Genomic DNA, 26,849 nt, shown 5'->3' with positions numbered 1-26,849 from the left:
TTACATCATCTTTTCCATACCACTGTTATGGGAAACAGAGTTTGAAAGGGAGGAAATGCAAACAGGGTTCTCTAATTTGACCCTTAAAGAGACTAACAGAGATCAGTAGCCTAAAGTTAAAACCGCAATGGGTATGAGTTCCTGAAATCCAACTCTGTTGTTTTGTGGTTTCAAGGTTATTCTCCCACTTTCTGTTTAATGGTGTAAACAGTGGAATTATAACATTGAAGTCTGTTCTTCTGTGCTTCAACTTTAGAATTTCACTTGAATGCTAAAATTAAATGAGGAGAAATATACCATATATTCTCAATTTTTATTAATCTGGTGTGTAGACACAGAAAACTGGAATTAACACTGGCCCCATAGTTTACATTGTTCATCTCCTGCTGCAGCAGGCCTGTCTCTTGTGGTCAGCTTCTGACTTGCAAATAAAGATCCAAAAGCTCTGAAATAAAACAGGAAAATAAATATATCGCAAAATCCAACAGCATTTCCTCTGAGCTGAGTGTTCTGAAGCTTTCACAGCATATTGACTTTGAAAGCAGTGAGAGCTCTTCCACCAGCTCTTTTATGGCGCAGAAGAGTTTGATCTTTTAATTACTAAATTTTGATCTCTGGGATCTTCCATACATAAAATTTGCTTCTGTGTGCGAAGACAAATGCCACACGCAGCTATGACTTAAGCAGGTCCAGTATGAGAGCAATTCCCATCTCCTCTTCAACATGAACTTAATGTCAAGGGGACATTTTCCCACAGTTTAAATTCTCCCCCCCTGTGGATTCAGACCATTATATCTCTAATGATTTTGCAAAGAACAGTACAACACAGACTCTTCAGGAATTTCAGTGACTTACTTTCTTGCAGTGAAGTAAAGCAAGTGGCTGATCTGAAGCTGTAAAGAATGTGGCTAAATAGTTTATGAGCCAGATTTCTTGAGCAACTTATGTACTAGGAATTAATAATTAAAACTAAAAGTTTGTAGTGCCATCATGTTACATTTAATGGCAGTTGCTATAAGCGTTTCTGAAGTAATAGTGCAAATGTAATTTCAAGTGTTTGCCTTCTCCTCAGAAATACACACGAAGGTCTGATTCTGGATCTGTAGAAAGTGTTGGTATTTATCAAGATTTTGATAAGAAATCCAGAGCACCAGGAGGAGATGCAACAGGTGAGAAAAACTGCACTGTTTTAATTTAGCAGTTAAACTACCAGGCTGCACAAGCTAACAATTTAAGTTGTTATTCATCCTTGCATTGCAATAGACAATTATTTTTTTAATAAGCACTGTTGAAAAATATTAAATCATATATTTACTTTCTCATAGCCACACAAAATGCTTACTTAACTATTGATAAATACCTGTAGTTTTTGGTCCATGAGCATACTCACCTTTATGCAACATGCTTGCTTCATTTGTGGCAATGCAGTTCCCCATGATGGAACTGGAGGATGCTTCCCTCCCTCCTGGGCCTGAAATGTCATGCATGTTGTTAATTGTATTGGTTTGTTCATAAACCATTAGAAACCAGCCACAAGTGCTGTCTGTTTCAGGATTTTAGCCAAAATACTACTTGGAGTAGTTTAAGTAGTGCCTGGGATCCTGTCTCTGCAGGTTCAGAGTAAGGTGTGGGGGTTTTGGGTTGTTTTCAGATTTTTTTACTATCACCAAAGAGTTCTAGCATTGTATAAGCCTTATTTTCATAACTGCTAACCTAAGATAATTTATGCAAATATAAATGTAACAGTCAAAGTAACTTTTTACCAGATGGAAATCACCAGGCTCAGTAAGAGATGACGGGTGCTTTTGTAGTGGTACAGGATTTCATCCATTTATTGCACCAGTTCTGTTCAAATGCCCAGTAAGAAATTTATTTTGATATTATTTCTTCCAGTTTGCCAGAACAGAGGAAAAAAAAAAAACACAAACAACCTCTTGCCAAGGTGGTTTGGTTTAGTACTGAGTCAGGGTGCAGCCACTGTTATTCCTCCCTGGGTTATCGCAGATGCTGGGCAGCTTATGGGGTGTATGTGGTATCACCTCATGATTATCATCAGGGTCATCTTAGTGACCCAGCAGATCAATGCAGTGGAGGTCAAAATAAAGTACAGTTATTAGTTTTAGGATATAATCAGGATTAACCTGTATGATCATGCTGCTTAGCCAGCACTGGGCAGAAATCAGATCTTTTCATGGCCAATCTGCTTAGACAGACAAATATCCCATTCTGCTAACAGAATATAAATAATTTGCTTACAAGAAGTTCTTGTAAAGTATCTTTTTCTCCAAAGTATGCTGTGTCTTAGTCATAGTGCCTTTGGTTTTTATAATGCTGAAATACTGCTTAAAGCAAGCCTGAGGAACAGTCACAGAGTCAGTTCAAATCCAAGTATCAAGTGTGCTCAAATGATTTAAACTTTGTGACAAACAACAGGAGCTGACCCTTCTGTTCGGATTCACCAGTATTCCAGCACCAGATGCACTGAAATACATGTCAATACTTAGTTCTTACCAGGGGATCTGAGTCACACAGTATTGCTGCATATATTGAACTTTAAACTCCCTGTTTCAACCGGCAGATAGCGAGTACGATAAACTCTGGGAGGGAAGCACAGCCAAGACAGCATCACGAATTGCAAGAAGGAGAAAATTCAACATAGACAGCTTTGTCTTCCATAAAGTACTAGGGAAAGGAAGTTTTGGAAAGGTATGTGACAAACTTACAGCCCTTACGGCGAGAACCTTGCTTGGTTTCTGCAATATGGCAGGCTCTTTCCATTAACCAGACAGGTCTTAGAGCTGCTTGTGTAGATGATCTTTAAACAGAACTGAATGTACCCGTTTTTTGTCAAAGACACAAGAAATTCCTTACCCGAGTGTTGTCTAAACCCAGAAGTGATTCATAATGCACAATAGTTTTTCAGTTGTTTAGTATTAAGGTAGAGGAATTGCCCTTTGTGCACCACAGTGCAAAAGGTTATTTTATATTCATACACACTGTGTAGAAACAGCCTTGTGATGCTCGGGTGCAGTGGCAGGGGGAGGTGGGAGAGAGCAGCGTGACCTCCCCAGAGTCCATCTACTGTTGTCTATGAAACTGCAGCTCTAATGAAGGAACAGGCTTTACATGTTTTCTGTTTATACATTCACTAAGACACCAACAGAAAAAGTGCCCTGGAAGCTGCTGTGCTAGTGCTACACAGCCCTTGAACTCCACCTCCTCATCTCTATATCCAGCAACTTCACCTTCCCAAATCTCACTCATTTTTCCCATTTAAATGTTTTTTTTTAATTGTTACTTCACCTGCTATAAACAACTTTGACTTTCCCTTATTGATATCATCAGCAACAGCGTTTCCTGCGTGTGCTGTAATCTCATCTTGGGTTTTTCTGTTGTAGGTTCTGCTCGCTGAGCTGAAAGGGAAGAATGAATTCTTTGCTATCAAAGCTCTGAAAAAAGATGTGGTGCTAATTGATGATGATGTGGAATGTACCATGGTGGAAAAGCGGGTCCTGGCACTTGCATGGGAAAATCCATTTCTCACCCATCTCTACTGCACTTTTCAGACAAAGGTAAGGAAAAACCCAGTGGTGACAGCAACACAACAGATTTAGCCTTGTAATGGATGCTGTCACCAGCAGTCAAGCGAGAGTGACTTAGTGATGTGAGAATTAAATTTCCTTTTCTTGTGCTCTGTACAGTAGTTCAGAAACCTTGTGGAAATATGAGCATGACCCCCACATGCATTGATGAGAACAGAGTAAGATCAGAAAAACATCTGTGCAATTTAGAATAAGAGGCAATTTAACTTAAATCCTTCATCTGAGCTTTTCCCTCGGTGAGGGGAAGAAAAGATGCCTGTCACATGTAGAAGTCAGTAAGTCTATTTAAGTGTCTGCTAAATCTAGAACTGCACAGAATACAGGATCAGCTGTCTAGTTTTACAAGACAAGACCAGGCTACTCAACTCTATAGGAGACTCTTGCTCTCTATAGGGTGCATGAAATAAATACCTCTGGAGGGGAGCAAAGTGGCAGCTTGGTCCCCAGAACACACATCTCTACTTCATACATGACTGCAATACAACCAGTAATTTTTCCATTCTCTGGTTATTTGCAAACAGGATCATCTGTTCTTTGTTATGGAGTTCCTGAATGGGGGAGACCTGATGTTCCACATACAAGACAAGGGGCGTTTTGATCTCTACAGAGCAACGTAAGACCATAACCTTTAATTCCCTAGCTCCTTGAATGATGTTAGTCTCTGTTTTTACTGCTTCTAGTTCTGCACCACCTACCTGCCCTGAAGTTTCAGTGGCTGATCATTGAAAAGGTATTTCTAAGCACTTGTTTAATACAGTGAAGAAACTCACTTGATGACATGTAGAGTTTCTTAGTTTACATGCAGTGTGATATTCTACTTTATGGGATGTTTGTTCCTAGAGATGCTAACTAAACTGCAACATGAGCCAGCAACAAAAAACAAAAGGGACAGTTTCAGCATCCTTTAGGAAAGAAAAAGTCTAGAAAAAGCACAGGAGAAAGACAAACATCACGTTTATATTACTTAGTAGTATTGCTAACTTGATGTGACAGTACAGAGGGGTAACCTGTACGTCCCACAGGATACTAGTAACATGGGTAGGCACTTTTTCAGCAAGTGCAGTTGTGTCAGCTACCTATGGCTTCAAGTTCACTGGAGCTGAAGATTCAAAAGATGCAAAACCACTGTACTATTGTTACTTTTTCTATGATTTTTTTTTTGTTTAGGTAAGTTTCTAGCGCTCTCATCCGAAAGCATGAGGGTTTTAATTGCATCACTGAATGGGTGCATACAAGACCTTAAAAGTAACAGCACAGGGTACCAGTACCCACCAGTGCTGTCGTATAGCCAGACTGAAAATAACTTCTGTTAGTGTGCCCTCTGCTAAGGAACACTGACAAGACAGGATCAGATCGGGCATCTGGCATAAACAGTGGCTGGGTAGCAGCCAGCTTTACAGGTCAGGGCAAGCTCCCTTCCCACCCTCCCCAGGTGGGATATCTGATAAAGCCCTGCAGTTTACCTGCATTCCAGCAATCATCTGTGCATCTGGCAGCTTCTCCTGGCAGCCTCTGCAGCTGTTCCTGAAGTTTGGGGTCAGCATTCATTCTGCTGTACAGAAATAGAAATAGTTTTGTATTTGTTCAATTTAGAAAAACCCCAAACTTCTAATTCATTCTGGGGGAAGCATGCTTTTAGCATTTTCCTTCATATCCTCTGGATTATCACCTCATTTTCTGAGGAGAATGCCTCTGAAGCAATCCTATTTTCAGTCTGTCTGCTGCAAGGGGGCAGAGGGAGATGACTGAGGTCTGTTTCCACCCTAGCCATTAGTGCCCAGTCCTTCCTAAAGCAATCCTCAGTACTGAGCTCCCAGTAGCTGTCTTTCAAAAGGCATGTGCATATCACTAAAAAGCATACAAAGACTATTAAAGAGTAGAACAGGGAGAGTGTTCCCTAATGGAAGTGGAAGGAAGCATTAAGGCAAGTTGCTCTCGTGTCCCCCTCTACTGTTTGATATCAGATACTACAGATCTACAGATCTGTGCTGAGGGGATTAACTTGCAGATAGCAGCATCCAGCTATCCAAGTACAGGTATACAGTATTTAAAAGCATACAGTAGTTCTCACTCCATGAAGAGCTACTTACAGCAGCTCTTCTGGCAGCTGCATTGACTGTGTTTAATTGAGCAAGCCAGATTAAAAGATGTTTTGGTCTTTTCAGGTTTTACGGATCCGAAATTTTATGTGGGCTACAGTTTCTTCACAGCAAAGGCATTATTTACAGGTGAGTACTGACTGTGAATTGTCTTAGCACTTCATGCATCTTTGAATTACTGATTGATGTAACAAGTGAAAGCTGCCTGTCAGATATCTGATGCAATTCCAAGGGCATTAACATGCCTGAGACAAATCTGTATCTCTGTGTCTTTTCCTTGGCAACTAGAATGATGGCCTGTTATTTATGTTACACAAAAGCCCTTTTGTTTTAGTTATTTTTAAACACTGCTTTCAAATCATGAGTCTATTTAGTTTGGAGGCAAGGGAGAGGGTCCTTGAGGCTATCCATTCCTGCTGCCCTGTGAAAACCTTGTGGTTGTCTGGAACCACAATATTAATGTTTCTGCCTCACCAGGTTGAAACATCAGGAGCCAGATCCTGATCAACTGCTTCTTGCTGTAAATACCTGCACTACAAAAGATCAGAAGTTTATTTTCATGTAGTTTTTCTCTCAGTTTCCTTTCTCTCAGCCTTTTCACCCCACCCCAGCTTCAGAGCACCATTTAGTGACTATTTCCTCAGGTAGCTCTTACCTCTGTTACAAACAGGTTCAAAGAACTGGCTGCGTGGTTCTCAGCATGTTATACAAGGCCTGAGGTAAAGGTGCCCCAGAACCTCTGGTATTGTCCATAGAAACAGGAAACATCTGTTGGAGCATCATCCTTTAAAGCAACTTTCTGAAGTTAGAGACTACTAAAAAAGGGTTTTTTTGTAAGGAGGATGAACATTACAGGAATCCTCCTTGGTGAGGAAAGACGATTCTTACAAGCCTGTCTGCCCATCAGAGAAGGCAGCTGTAACCCAGGGAGGTGCTTCATGTACCCAGCTGTATTCCCACTGCCTCCTGCAGGTTCTTTTACAGGAAAGGATCGAACTCCAGGATATGTTGTCAGCAGCACAAAACCCTTCCATCCCAGCTTTTCTAGAGCATTTTTAGGCTTGTGGTTAAATTTCCTATATTAAATTAGAATGTTCCTGGGGGAAATTTCGTAGCATGAAATATTTTCAGAGAAAATACTGTTTTCCACACGACACCAGCAAAACCAAAGGTACTTGTACTCTTTTTCCCCTCTGTCTCAGGCAGGATGTTTGGCAGTATAATCACAGAACCTGACTTGGAGCAGTTTTAGGCAGGTGTTGCATGTAAGTGCACATTCATGCAGGTCATTTTAGAACTGTAGCTAGGGAAGTGCACTGCCCTAAGTTACCATGAGTCTTCCCCATCTCAAATATATTCAATTTACTCAGGTGAACAGCAGCTGATGTCCAAACATGGAAGGAGTTATGGTGCGTTGCATTAGATCAGGGACTGTTGGTTCGAGCTCCAGCTCACCGTCTGAGCAGTGTAAGTAGCCAATACTGGGAACTTCAGTGAGCAAGGAGAAAAGACAGCCCTGTTCTCATGTAAAATGATCTGCTCTATTCAAGTCTTTCTTGGTAAGCAGAAGGGCTGTTCAGTTTCTCTTCAGCCTGCCCTCCTTGGTATGTGCTTTTGTAGCCAGATGGACAAAAAACTGTATCAGAGTCAAAGGGAGGGAATGTAGCTTTTGGAAACTGCTGTTAAAAGCTCTTTCTTGATTGAACAGTGTTATTCTGTAAAGAGACATGAATAGGACATTTCACACGCCACGGCCACAACACATGAAGCCCCTTGTGCTGCAAGGAGGAACAAGTCATAGGTAGCATTAACAGCTGAGCAACCTTCAAACAGTCACACTCCTGCCAAAGGCCCTAAAAATCCAACAATCCTTGTTTTGAGCTGTGGAGCTGGTGCAGAGCTGCCCTCTCAACTGGTGGGGCATTAACTCACCTACTTCCAGAAGCAACAGGAGCACATGGTGTGCTTCTGAATCTGAAAGCAAATACTGAGGATTGTAAGGTTACCTGCTATACGTACACCTCTTATTTATCCTGACAAGAGATTCTTCCCTTCTCCCTACCACCTTCAAAGTACAAAAGTACTGGTTTGTACATGTTGTGTTCATGGATGCTCATTTTCTTGAAAAGCTTCTTTGTATGATGGATGGGAGGTGTTTATCAGTTAAGAAACTGCATGCATCAGAATACAAAAATTGCTCACTTGTTCTTAAAACCGTTTTTGCAGAGACCTAAAACTGGACAATGTGATGCTTGATAAAGAAGGCCACATCAAAATAGCCGATTTTGGGATGTGCAAAGAAAATGTTGTTGGTGATCATAAGGCCAGTACTTTCTGTGGGACCCCAGACTACATTGCTCCAGAGGTCAGTATATCACTGCCAGAATGGAATAATGCACTGATGGGATTCTCTCTTTGTAGACCAATAGTTCATAAATGTAAAAGTCTAATTAGCACACAGAAAGAAAAAAAAACATTAAATCTGGGTTCTCTGTAGAAGGTACCAAAGGTTTGTAAATATTCTGTAACTGCAAGTTTAAAGAAAGATAGGTTTGGAATGTTAAAATGTTCAGGTTTTAAGTAGCTGGTTTTCCCTTATGCCTTTATAGCTATCGTATGCACAAGGGCTCCCCCAAAATGAATCTACCTGCACTACATATGGTGAACAGACTTGTGCCTATGCACACAACCAAACTCCAATATTAAACCAGCTTCTAAGGGGAATATCACCAAGTTAATTTCTCCATGTTAGTTATAGTTGGGGGTTTTGATCTAATTTGCAAAGTAGTCCCAATACGGTAGTTAGCTTTTAACGCTATAAATTATGTCGAAGTCTGTTTGGTAACAACCTACTTTTCATTACTACTTGCTTCTCCATTAATCTTGTAAAGAAACTAGAGATGTTTTCCAAGTATACAGTTATTTAATGGAGAAAATTTCTGCATGAGAGCAGACCTGTCCCCTGAGCTGTCCACATCTGCACAAACAGCAGCCAAGGATAATACTACAGATGTGCATCAGTGTCAACAATTTGTCTAATTGCTGGGTTTCCCCCTCCCCCTGAAATACCCCAGTTTCTAAAGACTCTCTTAAAGCCCCTTTCTGGCTATTTTTTATATATATTGCTGCCTTTTACTAATTACTTGTGTTTCTTCCTCTGTGGAACAAGATCCTGCAGGGTTTGAGGTACACATTCTCCGTGGACTGGTGGTCATTTGGGGTCCTGCTGTATGAGATGCTTATTGGGCAATCCCCTTTCCATGGGGATGATGAAGACGAACTGTTTGAGTCCATCCGAGTGGACACCCCTCACTACCCACGCTGGATTACCAAGGAATCAAAAGATCTATTAGAAAAGGTAGGACTGATTATCAGCGAGTGGTAACAGTGCTGTGTGTGTCCAGGAAGGGACAAATGCAGGCTTTTAAAAGGAGCTGTTTATCAGCAAGCAAGTTACTTCTACAAAGGGAAGATCAATTGCTAGTGCTCTGTTTACTGTGAGCAGCTTTTGCTCTTTTAGCAGTACAACCATTATTCTTCCATTGCCACCTACCTCTTGAGCAGACACACAAGGCTTCACCTGGTATCTTCTCTTGCAGCTGTTTGAAAGGGATCCAACAAGACGACTTGGGGTCACTGGGAACATCAGAGACCATCCTTTCTTCAAAACAATCAACTGGGCAGCGCTAGAGAAGAGGGAGGTGGACCCACCTTTCAGGCCAAAAGTGGTACGTGGTGGGGTTCTTTGTTCCGCAGCAGTATCCCAAATGTCATGCATGGGTTAAGGGATGATTTCTCTAACTTGCTTAACCTATCCTATTGCAGTTTTCGCCTCACATTTTATCAGAGGTGGTTAAGTATCTCAAACCACACTGGTTTTGGATGGTTGGGTTACAAAACGGTGCACTATATTTCTCTGTTTGCCCTGAAATCTTCCTACTAAGACTGTCTTCCCTCAAGGAGCGTCTTTACTGATATAATTTCTTCAGGAAAATCAGCTAATAGCTCCAATATCCATTCTCCTCAGTGTTAGAAGTGTAGGTAGTTTTTGCATTTTTCTCTGCTGTGATGCCACACAGAAGGACCAGTAACATGAGGTGGTAACTTGCCTGCAGCTATTCTGTATAAGTATTAATTCTGTGCTGTTTCTAACTCATCCAAGAGTCTCCAAATGGACAAAACACATTCTTTGTGCTGAACTTGGAAGTGCTTGTAATTTACATGACTAATGAATGTTACCTGAGAAAACATTTTGAGAGCAGACTGTGTGTTACTCGTAGTCTGCATCATCACGGCATGCTGCTGCTTCGTCTCACCTGGCTAAAAATCCTAACCAGTTTCCCTCCAACCTGTTACTGGTACAGGTAGAATGTTACAGCGTCTTTAAAAGGTACTTACACACAGTGGAGGATTGCTGTCCCATAGGGCTTCATGTGGCATATTCCCATAGGAACTCTGGAAACATATGGATACCACAACCAGTAACCCCTGGAGGGAGCTTCAGAGTGTAAAATATGGTCTTTAGCAACATGGACTGTAATAAAACATGCACAGATGTTTTTATCTGGACACAGGCAGCTGCTGTGGGGCATCACTTCTGTTCTCTGAACAAGTGCAGAGGAAATGCATTGGGAAATTTAAGAATGGGGTTAGTGGCGAGGAACATTGGGCTTGCATTTAACTGCTGCATTGCTTTTGTCAATAAAGAAAGAATCTTCAGGTTATTATCACAAATCCAGGTGGTTCTTCCCCAAACTGACCTGCTGCCATTTATTTATTTCCAACTCATAATCACCAATGGCCCGGTTGCAGCCTTACAGTGGTGTTATAATAGGCAAAAAGGAGACTTTTTTTTTTCCCATTAAGGCAGGGAGGAAAGAGGGGGGAACTCAAGAAATAACTTCCAGCCCTTTCTTTTTTAAGCAGTTTGCTCTGGGAGGAAATTCAAAGTTTGTCTCAAACTTACCTGTCTTCCCTCTGTTTAACAGAAGTCAGCGAGCGACTACACCAACTTTGACAGAGAATTTCTGAGTGAGAAGCCAAAACTGTCTTACAGTGACAAAAACCTGATCGAGTCCATGGATCAGTCTGCATTTGATGGATTCTCTTTTATTAACCCTAAATTTGAACAGATCTTGGACAAATAAGTCTCTGAACAGTCGGACTCTAAAGCAGATTTGAAGGTTATAAACCGAAGACTCCCAAGTGCTCAGTGTTGTGCACTCCAACAATGTTGTCGATACTTCAGAATAATACACAGCTGTGTGATTAACTATGTCCAGCTCCTGATTTATTGGCAGTGTTCCTTTATGCATGGTTGGGTTTAAGGTATGTGAATCATGTGCATTATTTTCTCCATTTGGGGAAAATGTAAATTGTGTTTGGTACTTGAATGTAGTTATGTTATATATAATATATATGCTGTATATTTTGCTCAAGAGAAGACACTGGGGAACAGAAGATGTCTTTTTAAAAAGTGTTTTGAGCCCTCAGTTCTTTTATTTGTCTTCAATTAAAAGAAAGTTACATCAAACTTTCATTCAAACATGGTTTTATGGTATTTGTCTCTTTCTAGAAATACAGAATTAGACTCCAGTTGTCTTTAAATTACAGTAAAAAGTAGTACTTTGCAAGCCCTGATCACATATAAAAGTAACACAGACACTGAAAATGGTGTGGGAACAGCTCGGTGCCACCCCTCCCGTTTGTAAAGCCTGTCTCACTGAGAGCAGTCAGTGCGTGGAGTCAGGATTCACTGATCATGCAACACCTTTAAGGCAGCATAAGCTTGAGTATCCCACAGCAGGCAGAGCACGCTGCCTGTGAACATGTTGAATGTTCCTCCTGTTAACAGGAACATGCCCTGTGATCACAGCATCTTACCAGGAGAAGACTGTCAGGTAATGACCTTGTGCTGCCACTTCCCAAGTCTGACAGAGAGAACTGCTGAACTGCCAAGCACAGAATCTTCGTTCCAGCCCTGTTTGCCTGTTTCTAGCACAGCAGCTGTGGCTCCTTCCGCTAGCTGTAAAAAAGGCACAGAACTACATCCTGCTTCATCACAATATCTACGTGTGAATTTTGATTTTTAATCATTAATAAGAAAGAAAAACTAATAAATTACTGCAGAACCCATCTTGCAGTCAGCTCCTAAAAGTGAGGATGGAGCAAGGTCCCTTGCTTCTCAACACCGTTCTCAACTTACTCCTCAATTACTGACTCTGTTACTTAAATTATTTGTCAGAGTAAAGCAAGCAATGGGATAAGTGAACTTCATTCTTACTGCTTATGTGTAAGCTCTCTTAACCAGGCTCCAGTTCCTTCCTCCACAGCTGTGGAAAGCTGCTGACCTGCAGGAACACTCACCTGGCACTTCAGCTGCCACAAAGGAACATGGAAAGAAACCCACATCAGCACTTGTCATAGCATTTGATCTTTATTACTTGGATCAAAGGTCAAATGATTACATTTGTCTGAAAGGTTATGATGAAGGCCAACAATGTAAGAAAAGACAGTTCAGTCCTGTTTGAAAGGACTGCATCTGAGCTAGCAAGGGCATTAACAGTCAGAAGGCAGTAAAATAAACACGGGTACAAATACACAAAGTCAGGACAAGGGTTTTCTCCTCCTCTGTCAGGAGGGGGATGTACTCTGCTTTGAGACAGTGACAGTAGTCTCCAGTTCCTACCAGTGCCTCTCCAGAAAGGTGGTTATGGCCCAGGGAGATCCACCATTCACTTCCAACCTACATTCATTGTCTACGCTTGCTCCTGCCAGCTAGAAAGGGTCAGATGCAGCCAGGGCTTTAACACCTTCCTAATGTACAACAGACAACGTCATTAATCTTTTTTTCCTCTTCAAGTATCAGCACAACAGTTTATTTACACTTGTACACAATTCTTTTTTACTGAACACCCAGTTTAGTAAAACATTCATCACAGTATATTCAAAAGCAGGCTATGAAAATACCTACCATACATAAAACATTTAGCCTCAAGGAATTTTACAGCACCTCGGAGTTGAGAGAAGTAAAAACAAAGACAGGGAAAGGGGAGACACCTCAAGCCGTGCTTGCCAGTGAAAAGAAGCGGGCCATGGGCTCAGCTCTCATTAGGGGAAACCTTTTCCTCCCACTGCATCTCTTCAACCAGGTCCCAGCTCAAGGAAGTACCCCCCCAGGCTGCAGGTAAAACCCACATTGCCGAGACAGCTCCTGGGCTCTGCCCTCTGTAACTACAGATAAACTCTGACTTTCTCAATTCAACAACTGTTTAACAGCTCCTGGCCACGGCTGGACAGTGAAGGTCTGGGGGAGTGCAAGGGCTGCGTGGAGCACAGCAGAACGCACCTCAGATCAGGAAGGGGAATGCTATACTTCTGCCTCATTAACTACACATCAATAAATTAACTTCTCCAAGCAGCACTGTGGTCTCTCTCCTCACTCAATAACAGACACAGCTGAATTAATGAAGATCTGCAAAGGGATCGCACACTCAAAGCTTCAGACGGCAGCGCTCGAAGCAAGGGCTCCTGGTCATTCTGTACCCTACACCTTCCTCTTCTGCAACAGAGCCCAGCGATGCAGCATGGCTTACTTCCAGAGCTGAATACATTGCTGAATTGAGCTTATTAAAGTAAAATCACAACAGCAGCACGTTACTTTATAAACCCTGCACAAACAAACGACCCTTTAGCCCTTGCCTGCAACACTACATTACCAGGGCCCGCTGTTTCACACAGAAACTGAGAATCAAGCAAAAGAAACAGCCAAACCCCAACAACATTCATGGCAAAAGCTCAGGTAATTGAAGAGAAGTCCTCACTAAAAACACAGTCCAACTACCAAAGAACGAATCTTGGTTCAGAACTAAGAGCCAGCACTGGTGCTGGCAGCTCCCTTGTCTGTAACACGCGTACAAAATACACCTTGACAGACACAGGAAATCCCATTTTTAGCCCTGGAGCTTCACAAGGTATAAAAGAGCAGCAGAGAACTGGGATGGCAGAAGCAGCCTAAAAGCAACATTTAAAAGCCCAAGGGAGGTGTGCCACGTTAAAAGTACTGTCAGGATTTACCTGGTGCTTTTCTTGCATGAGCTGTTAGAATGGTTAAACTCCACCTAACTTTTTGTACTGTTTCCTGACGTACATAATAAACGTGGCTATAAAAGAGAAACACAGACTTTTATGTTGGATTTGATTCCAAAAATGGCCTAAAATAACATAAAAAATCACAGCACTGATACAAGCAGCAGCTTCTCCAGCCCCTGACCGCCTGAATCCTCTTCCCACCTCGGAAAAGCTGCTCATCCCCTCCTGTAACTGCAGCAGAAAGGATGCTGCTCTCTCCATCTACTGCCCAGGCTGCCAGCTGTTCTCGCACTCACGTCCCTCCCTTACCACTGTCTTCCACTGCCCTCCAGAACACAGCTGGTCCCTGGAGAACGTTCACTTTTCGAACCACAGGCTGCCAGCTGTTCTACTGTCTTCCACTGCCCTCCAGAACACAGCTGGTCCCTGGAGAACGTTCACTTTTCGCTAAACCAGAACCTTCCAGGCTGCAAATCCGGCTTTAATGCTTCTATTTCCCAAAGGGAAAGCCTCCCATTTCATAAAACTTAAGCTGTGGTTGGCAAACTGAAGCTCAACTGAGCACACAAAGCTACCAGGGCTGCCCATTTAAAGCAGTTGTGCAACACGAAGCCTCCAATGCTCAAAATGTACAGTTTCACCTACGGTAAATACACCGGCCAACATCCCTGTGTAATTCCAGGCAATCATTCACAGTACAAATAAGAGGAACTCTTAGAAAAACACTTAAAAAAAAGAAAGTAGCATCTAATTAAAATCCGACAGCAAAACTGCCACGGGCACCAACCAGCGCGTAGTGTCCACGATGAGCAATAAAAACCCCACACTGAAACGGCACAAATCTACATACAAAAAAGTCTAAACCCAACTCTGCTTCCCATCACTCTTTTCACTGATACCTTTGGGCACTGGGAGTTATCCACAACTACAGGTTTGCTCCAAAGAAGCCGAATCACATCCCAAATGTCTTCAAGTGAAGGGGAGGCGCGTTGGTTCCAGCCCACTCAGCAAAACCTTCCCCATCCTCCTGGACCTGAGCTGCTATTCCCACTCTTTCACTGGAGGAAGGGTGGCCCCCCTGGGAACTGGAGCTATAGGTGGTTGGGCACTGTCCTCAAAGCTTCTTCTCTTGACCGATCCACACCAACATTCTGCAAATGAAAGACAAAAAGGCTTTAAAGCAAGGCCCACGTAGTCGGCTGTAGTTTCACTTTAACACAGCTATGGCACAAGGCAAAAGGGGAGCGAGTTTTAATGCTGATTTCCTCAAAATGTGGGCTAAACCACAAGGAAAGGTCCCAGGCCGTGAGCACACAGAAGCCAGGAGCAGGTCTTGTACCACCACAGTCCAGGTCCCTCTGATGCCTGAAGGCAGCTGCTTTGCTGCCAGTGACAAAGCAGCTCCGAGACACGCATCCCGGGAGCAGCCTGGTGGGACAATCGGGCTCTGTGCACCATACACAGCTCACAGGGCTATGGGGGTTTAAGACTTTGTTTCTTTAACCCCTGTTTTGAACCACTCTTCCAGCCTTTATGCATTCAGCGTAAGAAAAACCAGAACCATGCCGCAGAAGCCACAAAGCACACAAGAACTGATAAAATGAGGAGGGAGGGAAGCCCATCCCTCCTTGTTTCAAGCACACGCCAGGAAATTCCTCCTGAACACCACCAGCTATAAAGCCGATTCTCATCCTGTCTGTATGCAGCTATGACACTGGAATGACTCTGAGTAACTCCCTAAAGAGCTGGTAACATGAAGTTGAACTGCGTTTCAGGATACCCAGGCACGTGGGCAGCTCTCACACTGACATCAGATTGTGTTTCTGTGGTTTAGAACCACATTTATTAGAGTTTGCTTTGAAAACAATTCTCTTCAGTGCGACCGGTGGAGAAGGAGAGGCCCACTAGCACACGGGGGGGGGGGGGGGGTCTCAGCATACACACTCGGGAGCATACACACAGCTCCATCAGCTCAAAAACCAAGTCATTCCCCTCCCCAAGCCCACCTCCTACGACAGGAGACAAACAAGCAGCACCAGATCTGACGTGGAGGCTGAAGCGTGCCAACATCCCTTCTGCCGGTAGCAATTCTCCTTCATTACTGCCAGCCCTTTCTTTTCTCATCAGCCTCCAGGCCCTTGGGTAAACCACGCTGGTTTCCAGCACCAACACACACACAAGGCTTCTGAGAACACGCACAGTGTCAGCCAAGTCCAGGAAATCTCTGCACCCACCAGCACACTGCCCGACCCCCTCCGACTTCCCTCTTGGAAGGGAGGAAAAGCAATGGTACAGGCAGCATCTCCTCTGCAGCAAAGGACACACAGAAAGCGGCACCATTTAGGAACATGAGGAGTCGGTGAAACAAGGCACATTCTGCAGGATACAAAGAAAAACCCAACAAAACACGGTGGCATTTGTTGCTTCTTTCTGTATTTTTCTTAGCAACTGATGCAAGATGCCCAGAAATTCCTTGGGACTGTGGAGATGTCTCGGCTGCACTCTTAAGGTGAGCACCTGATGCTGATTCAAAGAAAATCAAATGGAGCATGAAACGGAGCATCGATATGCAGGAATCCAGGGGTGCTGGAAACCAGTCCACGAGCAGCGAGAACTAGACAGCTGTTAACATGAAGCTAAAGCAAACAAGGTGGTCAAGACAAGGCAGAAGATACAGCTTATTTAAGTTAATGAGATGTATCAGACGAAAGCAGCATCTTGGCAAACAGCACAGAACCAAGAGGGGATATCAGCAGGCAGTCAAGAAAGCTGAAAGCAAGAAAGTGCTTCAATTTGAGTAGATGCGAAGGAGAAGAGGCTGGAGAAGCAAAGCACACTGGAATGTCACACTGAAGAAAGGAAACTCCGGGATAAACCCTAATAAAGACACCCATGGGCTTCTTACACAAAGAGAACACCTCACTGCAAGACCAGATGGGCTGAGGCTCAGAAAGGGACCAAAATCCTCCTTAGTGGTAAATGGATTTCTTCTCATGGGAATCACATTAAATGAGATGATGGCAGCCGGGATTGTTCCTGCTTCCAGAACAGCTGTGGGCACAGAGAGGGAAAAGCTGTGCCAGGAGAACAGTGCTGCTGCTGAGAAAGGTGACCGAGGTTTCAGCCTTACTGTGGGGACCAAAAGGTGCCCCTGCAGGTGCTCGGCACCATCCTACCAAGCACAGCAGGGCAAAACCACCCCCTGGGAATGCCACTGCCACACATCAGCAACACCATGTGGAGAGCCCGGGCAAGACAGGAGTGGGAATAAAGCAAACACACACCTTGGTCCAACACTGCTTCTACCAAGGCACATGGACTGGGACCGGGCAGGGGCTCGCTGCTTCCAGTGCTCCCCAGGGCAGGAGCGCTCCCACCCTGCCTTGCACACGGGTCCACCTCACCCAGTCCTCCCTGGAAAGACTCCAACCACGCAGATTAACTGAAACGCACTCTTGTGCCAGCCCTCCTCACTGTCCCCCTCCCTGCTTTGTACACTTTCATCCCACAGGACCGAGACTCCCCCAGACACAACGCACCGTGGGACTCCCAACAGGGCAGAGCCTACCATTTCAGTGTTGGTCTGAGTAGCTACGTGCAATCCACAGCACAACAGGGAGATGTTGCAGGAAGGCTCCTCTGGGGAGAAGGAGGAGGCTCTAGGGACAAGGACTAAGGCAGGCACAGAAATAAACAGCGCATTACCAACAACCCAGCGCTCAGCCAGCTTTCTCCCAGCAAGCCGTGCCACAAACTGCCACAGCCGCTTCCGACCCGGCATCAAGCCCTTCTTTTACTAAGGAAACAAGCCAGAGAGCACTATTAAGCAATCCTGCTGTACTCGGAGACCCCTTGGGGCACAAAACTGCCTTCAATACCCGCTTCACTGTGCTGCATACACCAGTACAACGAGCAGTATGCCCAGCAAAGAGAACACCCAGCCGCTGCCCAGCAAACTTGGAAGGATGGAGGCTCCTGGGCACTTCGGCTGCTTCCCCTCTTTCCACAACCTCTGCTGGCCACACAGCAGGTCCAGCCAAGTTCCTGCCCCTTCCACCTTCCCCCTCCTTTTCCTGCAGCAACCCAAGCCATCCTTTCACAAGCAGTAAAACCTTTTTTCCACAGCAGATGCCTGCCCACATTTTGGCTCCATCAATAACGCAGTTACGTTTAGTCCACATGTGCGCGGTATTCCCTTAGTTGTGGCCAACAGAGGTAGCAGCACCCTGAGCTGGATGGCACAGGTTCTTAGTACCTGGCTGTGCCAGTATCCCTGTGACCTTTCTGGCACATCACCTCAATCACATCAGGTAAAGGCAGACTCGGCAGTTACCATGTGCAAGTGGGTACGGCAGGCACAGAGCTCCTCCTCTCTGGCACTTTTCATGGCAAAGCAAAGCACGTGCCAAGAGGCTGGGACAATTAAACATGGAAAAGTGCCACCACACTCCTGTGTCACGGTCAGAGATGACAGAGAAAGGAAAACAACCTGGGCTCCCCCCAGTCCCAACCCATCCTGGGGCACTGGTTTGACTCAATACCAAGCAGGAAGTTCTCTGGCCAGGAGGTTATTTGGTTCTATCGGGCATTCCCAACTGCTACAACCCTCCAAACCCTTCAGTGTCAGGTCTGTGACACTTCTTTTTCCCCCAAAATCCCCGGTTTGGAAGAAGATACCACCTGAGAAACCCAGCAGCTAAGAGCATTCCACAGCACAGCACTGCACTCCTGCTTACTGACAACACTAAAAGACCCCCTCAGAAAACAGTTCCAGGGCTGGCGATTGCCTGCCCTTCCCAGAAAGGGAATGGCTTTCAATGGCACAGATGCCTCCCGACACCCCATGTCATCCACTGCAGCATCACGGGGAAAGGAGCCAAGGCACAGCACCACACCTCAGACAGGCTGCAGCCTCCTCCAGCCTATTTTGCTGTAAGGCAGTTAAGGCTGCAAACCCTGATGGTCTGAGATCCCACGCCCACTGCAGTCACAACCCAGCTACCAAACCACCAGGTTAACTCCACTTCCATGCTCTGGAACGCTCAACACTGCAGACCGCAGCCTAGGTAAGATCTGGTTACAAAGCACATGGAGCAGAGCTGTAAAAACTTGTCCGTGACCCACATCCACGCAAGAAGCAGGAAAAAAGGAACTTCAGAAGCAGGTTTGCCAGCAGGCAAACCCTAAGGCCCAGTTAATGCAGAGCAGCTGTTGAGAAAAGTCATGTATTAAAAGCATTTATATGCATTCCTGTATCAGTAATTGTTCTGGAGCTAAGTGAAAACTTGCTACCCTCTTCAAACAACACATCATTGATTAGCACATCTAGAGCACTAGCACTATAGATCAGCAGGATTAAGGGTTTAGAGTTACTATGGATTGTTATGTTACGCTAGATAGCAGCCCAATCACTCCCAATGACACTGAAATAGGGAACAGGGGATGCCTGGAAAGCAAACTTCAACTTTTTCTTATCTCACACAGGATGTTGTGTTTCGTGGCTTTCATAAATGAGCCCGCTGCAACCAACATTAAATGACTGCTGGCTGTTACAACAGAACTTCGTGCTGCAGGATCTTTAAATCACAGCAATTTACAAGAACAGCCGATCAGCCTTTGAGAACTCACCCACAATAAATTAACCAGTGCAACGAATTTATTGGGATTTGGTCATTTTCTTCAAGCCATGCACTATGCAAAGGTCTGGTTTGGGGTCTGAGTTGCCGGCTTTGGGGAGGGCTTTTTATTTCAAAGTGATTGGAATGATTGGGTTTTCATTGTATTTTTGAAGTAGCAGGATGGAAACAGCACCCCAAGTTCGACAGTTGGTCAGCACACGGGATTCACTGATGAGCAGGGACTGTTACAAGAGCGTCCTCGGGAGGTCTGGATATTTCTACATTCTGTGTAATAATAAAAACACAGAGGAGAACATTTATCATGCAGCAGAAAGAGAACAAAACCCACTCAGATTTCTCCACAAGCACACGGCTGCATTCATGTAAAACAGAGACTGTTTTCGAGCCCCCGCACCCCAAGAATGCGGCAGAGCAGCAGCTGGTCCGTGTCCCAGAACCAGACAGCAGGAAGGCTTATTTGCAGTACTCATGGATCCCATGCTGGTAACATTATCAAAAGCTCAGGTAATTCCCATTTAGGGGGAAGCCTTGGACAGGCCAAAGCAGGAATCCACTCAAGCACACGCTGCAGCACACACGTGTCTGTCCATTAAGCATCTCTCAGCTCTTAGCTGAACTATGCCATGGACTTCTTTCCCAGGAGAAGGCTTCCACATTTGTCTGGGTTATAGTCAATGCAGCACCCCTGACAATGCAGAAAATCCTCCTCCCAGACACCCAAACCAGTCAGGACTGACCACACCGACCGGACCTCACCTCATTGCACAAGGCCGGGGGAACAAATTACATGGAATGCAGCAGATTATTCAAACCCAACCCAACCCAAAGCACCAGCCCAGCCAAACCCTCACGCTGCGAAGGGGCAGCCGTGTGGGACCAGGCTCAGGAATCACGCCTGCCATGTACCACCTCGGGCAAGTCCCAGGGCCCATGCACTCAGCACTCCCCCTGTACCAACAACACAGACTATGGGAAAGTGTTCAGGGTTCTTTACAAGATCTGGAGCTAAGATTTGGCCAAATTTAGGCCAAATCACTGCCAATTCTTCAAACTTTAGAATCACAGAATAGTCAGGGTTGGAAAGGACCTTAAGATATCCAGTTCCAACCCCCCTGCCATGGGCAGGGACACCTCACACTAAACCATCTCACCCAAGGCCTCATCCAGCCTGGCCTTGAACACTGCCAGGGATGGAGCATTCACAACCTCCCTGGGCAACCCATTCCAGTGCCTCACCACCCTCACAGGAAAGAACTTCCTCCTTAGATCCAATCTAAACTTCCCCTGTTTAAGTTTGAACCTGTTACCCCTTGTCCTGTCACTACAGTCTCTAATGAAGAGTCCCTCCCCAGCATCCCTATAGGCCCCCTTCAGATACTGGCAGGCTGCTCTGAGGTCTCCACGCAGCCTTCTCTTCTCCAGGCTGAACAGCCCCAACTTTCTCACCCTGTCTTCATACAGGAGGTGCTCCAGCCCCTGATCATCCCCGTGGCCTCCTCTGGACTTGTTCCAACAGTTCCATGTCCTTTTTATGTTAAGGACACCAGAACTGCACACAATGCTCCAGGTGAGGTCTCACAAGAAAGCCGATGGGCTCTGTGACTCTTACTTACTTCACACTGTGGAAGCAAACTCACCTTTCACTAACATCTTCCTCTCCCCTTCTCCCCCACGTAATCAAAAAGGAGATCTCAGCTTCTACTACAAGCAACCTCCCTCTCCATCTCCCCACCCTGTCACTGACTGAGGTGCAAAGTAGACATTTCATCCAGTGCTTGTTTTCCCCCCAAAGGATTGAAGCAATAGCTGAAGTAATTGCCCTCAATTATTACAAACAGACTACAGATTCCTTCATTTGGAAAGGTCAGGAGCTTCAGCCACTACAACGCTGACAGACACAAGGCTTCAAACCACTTCAGACAAATCCTCTTCAAACAATGAACTTCACACATGCTATAAACAAATACTCCAGGGCTTCTCTGCATTGCACTTCTGCAATGTGAAAACAGATGCTTTCAGCTGAAGCCAAAAAGGAGTGTGCTGCTCCGAAACACAGACTGCAAATCACTTGTGGGGGCACAGAACAGCACACTGGGCAATTCTGGTTCAAACAGTTCCACTGTTCAATGGTGGTGTTATCTGTGGCGCTGGATTTCATTAAACGCTTTGGGTTCAATAGACTGTTTGAAAACTTAATTTTACAGAAGCAATTGATGGTTTTGTAGGTGATGTTAATGAAAGCTCTTGAAATCTTCCTCATGCTCCAAGCAGCATTTAAACGCAGACAGGATCAACTTAGTCCTTCATTCTGCCCCACGGAATACACATACTTCACTGCTCTGCCTTTCTTCTGGGGCAGAGGGAGAAGAGTGTGTGAAGGTTTGGGGGTTTTTACATCAAAAATGCTTCTGCTCCTTTCTTTGTAAAAATTCATTAACTCAGGTTATTTCTCTTCAAATTAAACAGTTCTGTCTTTACATCCACTGCAATGCAACTATCTGCACAATCCTCTACACGCACCTCAATCGCAGCCACTCAACGGCTACGTCAGTATGGCCCTGCCACTTGCTAGACGTTTAAGAGCACTTGGTGATTCAGGCACGCCTTTCCCCCTTGAAATAAGCATCTTCAGTTATACAAGTGGTATTTCCAACAGCAATTCCCAGAATGCTTTAGCAAGGTCCAAACTCAGCACCCATATTTTATCAGCCAAACTGAAGCCGCTCAACTGATCTGCATTAACACTTGCTCCAAGACACCCTTGTTATTTTCACCGTGCTTCTCCAACAGCTTTCAGGCAGTGTGGAATGGATTGCCTGTACCTAACAAACCAAACTCATACAGAAGTGGTAAAGCAGCATGACAAAGGTGAAAGTGGACGAGACTGGAAATACACGCTATGACTACCTAACAGAAAATGGCTTGGCTACGAACCACCAAAAGTCAGCATCTTCAGAACTCAATACCCAAGTCGCTAAAACAAACCTTCTCTGCAGAGCATGAATTCCTCACCTAAGACATAAGGTGCCTTACTGAATACACACATAACACACTGATCACTATATTCCTTTTCACCATAAACCACTGTTCTGAAAACCACCACAAATAGCCCTTTTTTATCAAGCTGATGTAATTCACCTGCAGGCACAGCTCATAGCCTCAGCAGGGAAACAGTGCCATACCCAGCAGCATTAGCATGAGCATCTACAAGGGAGCCAGACATTCTTAATCATGACACAATTCACATAACTTCCGTAACACAGCGCTGGAAGAGCTTTGTGCCAGCAACAGAATGAACTTAAGCTCATGTCAAAGCTTAGGAGTACACAGAACCTAGGCCTGACACAGAGAAAGGACGAAGCTGCCACGGTATGATATCTTATCTCCACTTCTATTTTACAAATGCATTCAATTTCCTTTTCCCCAGTTTTCTGCTGTATCCCAAGATCTAGTCTTCCCCTCCAGGTGGTACCATCAATTCCTCTTTCTTCATACATCAACGACCACAGTGATGAAACAGCTAATTTCATTATTTACTCTCTCCAATAGAAGCATCGCATTCCTAACAGTGACTTTCTGACTACACCCTCCTGCTGCTGAATGACAAAAGCCAGGAAGAACTTTACACAGCTTTTAGATTGACACCGTATCTTCAACCTCTCATTCATTTTTGAAGATAAACTACTCCCGCTAGAGCTCGTATGCAAGATAAATGTGCTCAATAAAAAGGATTCTTTTCCTCTTCAACAGCAAACCAGTAGTGAAGAGTAATACGTAAAACCAAATATGCTCAGCTGAGTTATCGCATCATTTCCCAGCACAAGGACAACGGGAATGAGCTCAGGCAGTACATCACATCAAGGCCTCCGATTCTGAAATAGTCTTACCTCGGGTTTATCTCTGTGCGTGTTTACAGCTTCAACATTCAGAAATATAGATTCTACTTTACATCCTGTTGGTAGAAAAGACAGGTTTAGAGTTGGTCAGCTTTAAAAATGAAATTACAGTAAGACACGATCTAGTTTTGAGTTGGGGAAGGTTAATCACTTCCCACTGCTGACTGACAGCACAATTCCCAAATGCCAAAGAGCTAAAGCTATTGAAAACTAATCTGTTCCACCAGGATGAACATCTCTGCAATCTGATAATCCCCCTCCTACTCTCACCTTAGCTTTATCAGTGTTTTCTCTGAAACAGGTTCTCGTTTATAAACGCATCTGAACAACAGCAGTCAGAAAGTTACTTTTAACTTCGGTTTTAAACATCCCAGGCTTCTTAGAATTTCACTGTAACACATGAGATAACTGCAGCTCTCAGTGTTTAAAACATGAAACCTGATGACGAGGATTACTGCCTATTGTTAGCTACCCCCATTCCTCTATGCAGGCAAAACAGTTTTAACCCCCAAAGAAATGGACCTTGAAAGCTGACCTCTGAAAAGGAACTTCTCCTTTCCACCCAAAAATGGAAATCTCCAAAGAAGCAGGAGAAATTAATCCCTCAGAAGAGACAACTGCTACTCAGGTGGTATAAACTGACTCACATAGGGAATTAGTTACTCAATACGCTGTGACCACACCATTTTAAACAGCACCTAATTGCCAAACACTGTCTTACCTGACACAAATGTGACTTTTAAAAGCTAGCAGTACCCTACATACTAATAGTCGAATTCCTCTGACATCTTCTATCACAAACAGATTTTCAGAGGTTTCTGTTATCTCCTAAAGGCAGTCACACACTTCACAGAATTACTACGTGACAAAATAGGGTGATTTTACCCTTTCCTTAGAAAGCCACTGCACTCAAAACCAAAATAATATCCATTAGCAAAGCAAACACTTGCCTTCCCTTAGGGAAGCCTATTCTGAAAAACCCCATTAGTCAGGAACACTGTGAGCAAACTCTGCAGGAAGGCCAGGACTCAGAGAAATAAGCAACCACAAAACAGGTTTTAAGGAGGAAAAGTACACATCTCCCACTGGAAGAGTCCTCCACTCATCCTGCTGCTCACAGATCACTGCAACCCTTGAGACCAAGGAAAACCTAGCTGATGCTGACCATTGCTGAGGACTGGCTGGTTACACACCAGACACACCTCCATAGAGGCCACTCAGTCCTTACCACTAGCTGAGTGCAAGACCTGAAAAAGTATTGTATGGAAAGCTTTAGATACAAACTGAAGGGACCCGAGTCACTGCACAGTAACTACAATGTGCATATTCCCAGCTCTTTTGGAATTACCCACGTACAAGCTCATGCCTACAGCAAGACAGTTTCTCTTTCCTGTGTGCTCCCACACAGACCACCGCTATACTGGGTTGCTGGATAAAAGTCTACTTTATCCTAATCCAACTGTCAGGCTGTAACAGATGTTCCTTTACTAAAGATCAGACACCAGGAAGAGCAAACCCCTAAGGGAAGGAAGCGTTACCCCAGAACAGGATTAGCTGGAAGGTACTAAACACACCACGTTTGATCCTGCATCCTGCCTCACTGGAGCCAAGTCATACATCAACATGAAATAATGTTCTAGATTATTAATGTATAAATGGTTTCCACAGCCATTGCCTTTTCAGATGGTCAAATCCCAAGAAGTGGGTGGTCTGAAATGTGCTAATCCAGACATACGTATGAACACTTTAAAAATGAACAGCTTCTTCCACTGAGGGCAGAAGGACATGGGCAGTATTCCATACCACTTCTTCCCCTCCATTCAGTGTGCGTGTAAACTGCAAACATCCAGGATCTCTTCACACAGCCCAAGACGAGCGAGTCAAGAAGATCCCCTCTCCAAAACCAAAACACTCAGCTGTTCTGAGCCCTCCTTTCAGACCTTCAGCGTGTCATGCAAGGCTGGAAACACCAGATGTCACCAGAGCACAGCAGGACAACACAACAGTTAAATCACAACCATCTCTTCAGGTAGATTTCCCAGTGGTAAGGGCTCCTTTCTTTACCTCAACTGTATTTGAAACTTAAAGAAGTACAGCTCTAGACTGCTTTCAAAGGAGATAATCAAAGACAGCTTTGCATCTCCGACCAACACCTCGATTAGCATCTTTGGTAACCCATTTCCTGCGCAGATTTGCCTATAAATAATCTTCTGAAGTGTGATGAGGTATCAGAAGATGTAATTAAGCCCAACACTTCAAGACATTAACAGCAGGCACATGTCAAGCTGAGGCTGAAAACACAAAAGGCAATTAGCAATCAGCCTAAAACCCAAGTAGCACAGGTTGTAACCCCCCAGGCTGGCAGCAAACCTCAGTTAAAGCCCCTGAGCTATGCACTGATAAACAGGGACTGAGGAATGCCAACCACAGCACTAAGTTCACGTGGTAGTGTGAAGGTCCACCAAAAACACACTTGAAAAGAGAACAAAAGTCGTTTAGGGGTAAGGGGAACACCTTTGTAAGGTGATAACCATACATAAATGTAAATCTGCCTGCTCTAAAAAGCAACACCCTCAAACACATCAACACAAACTGAGACCTTCCTGGACCTGACTGCGTAAACAGCAGGAGTTTGCCAGAAGAATTAATGAAATAACACAAAGCGAATGTAAACCCAAGGATTCACTGATTCTAACAAAGCTCTACAGGCATAAATGCAGTATCAAACTTAACTGTTCAATTCTACATTAAAGCAGAATAAATATAAAAGCTCTTCATTTAAATGCTTCACAAACTTTACAGAGTAAAGTTAGATTTAGATATACTTAATACTACTCACCATAAGCCACCGGGGTTAGCTTTAAGACAGTATGCAGTGGGCACTTCAGGTAAGGCAGTTGTTCTGGGAAAACAAGGAACAAATTACATATGAAACAGAGATTACAAGAACAGTAACTTTCCTATTATGGTGCAGATCAACCACTTGAATGCCTTCTTATCTGTCAGTAACCCGCTTTCTTCCCTAGCATGCAACAGAAAGCTATTCAAATGGAGCAAAAACTGAACACCACAGTGCTGTTGCAGGTGAGAAGCTCAATAAAGATCAACTAGCCAAGTTTTCCATGGGGGTCAGGTAGAAAAAGTGACATTTGCACACTTGCCTAGCACAAACGCCCTCTGATGAGAAAGAACATCGTTAGAATTTACTGTCTGGAGCCTTCATCAGTACCATTTTTTCAAAGAACAGACCATTTGTCATGTATTAAAGATTTACCTGCAGGCTTGTCAAGAAAATATGCAAGCAAACAGCGCATGACAGCTTGGTGACATATGACAAGCACATTTTCCTGCCTTTCAAGTTCCATAATTACTGGCTCCAGTCTCTGGACAAGATCTTCATAGGACTGGGTGGGGAAGAGAAACACACAGCCCATTAAAAAGGGAAAACTCTTTGAACAGGGTATGTATATACAGCGGATCTTACTTTCACATTAGTAATCTTCTATTAGCACACAGACAAAT

General features: G+C 44.3%; 2 protein-coding genes and 1 long non-coding RNA gene across 10 annotated transcripts in view; 1 reads left to right on the top strand and 2 right to left on the bottom strand.

The window, feature by feature from the left end:
* Positions 1–11,240, top strand: part of PRKCD (protein kinase C delta) — a 28,718-nt gene extending 17,478 nt beyond the window's left edge. Inside the window, exons 9-17 of the mRNA XM_057407741.1 lie at positions 1,073–1,169; positions 2,579–2,706; positions 3,399–3,572; positions 4,124–4,215; positions 5,768–5,830; positions 7,928–8,066; positions 8,871–9,059; positions 9,301–9,429; positions 10,690–11,240. Of these exons, the coding sequence (XP_057263724.1) occupies positions 1,073–1,169; positions 2,579–2,706; positions 3,399–3,572; positions 4,124–4,215; positions 5,768–5,830; positions 7,928–8,066; positions 8,871–9,059; positions 9,301–9,429; positions 10,690–10,848 (1,170 nt within the window). The 3' untranslated portion in view covers positions 10,849–11,240. The remainder of the gene's footprint in view (positions 1–1,072; positions 1,170–2,578; positions 2,707–3,398; positions 3,573–4,123; positions 4,216–5,767; positions 5,831–7,927; positions 8,067–8,870; positions 9,060–9,300; positions 9,430–10,689) is intronic.
* LOC130598376 (uncharacterized) lies at positions 295–5,540 on the bottom strand. The gene is made up of 4 exons (XR_008971997.1): positions 5,272–5,540; positions 5,066–5,154; positions 1,391–1,471; positions 295–445 (listed from the first exon to the last, which is right to left on the bottom strand). It is a non-coding gene; the product is annotated as an uncharacterized LOC130598376 (long non-coding RNA).
* A 3,615-nt stretch (positions 11,241–14,855) lies between the features above and the next one.
* Positions 14,856–26,849, bottom strand: part of LOC130598371 (6-phosphofructo-2-kinase/fructose-2,6-bisphosphatase 4) — a 48,615-nt gene continuing 36,621 nt past the window's right edge. For 3 of the 8 annotated variants that reach the window (XM_057407736.1, XM_057407730.1, XM_057407737.1), the window contains exons 11-14: positions 26,602–26,731; positions 26,167–26,229; positions 23,319–23,383; positions 19,487–19,695 (exon numbers count right to left, since the gene is read on the bottom strand). In XM_057407736.1, coding sequence (XP_057263719.1) covers positions 19,636–19,695; positions 23,319–23,383; positions 26,167–26,229; positions 26,602–26,731 — 318 coding nt within the window. In that variant the 3' untranslated portion in view covers positions 19,487–19,635. Of the gene's footprint in view, positions 14,944–19,485; positions 19,696–23,318; positions 23,384–26,166; positions 26,230–26,601; positions 26,732–26,849 lie in introns of those variants that run through there. The other 5 variants (XM_057407732.1, XM_057407731.1, XM_057407735.1 and 2 more) reach the window with 5 other exon arrangements.

The sequence above is a fragment of the Pezoporus wallicus genome, unplaced genomic scaffold, assembly GCF_028554395.1.
Source record: "Pezoporus wallicus isolate ANWC-B61680 ecotype Strahan unplaced genomic scaffold, APGP_CSIRO_Pwel_v1 contig_3568, whole genome shotgun sequence".
NCBI classification, from domain to species: domain Eukaryota; kingdom Metazoa; phylum Chordata; class Aves; order Psittaciformes; family Psittacidae; genus Pezoporus; species Pezoporus wallicus.
This window is presented reverse-complemented; position numbering and strand designations above follow the sequence as displayed.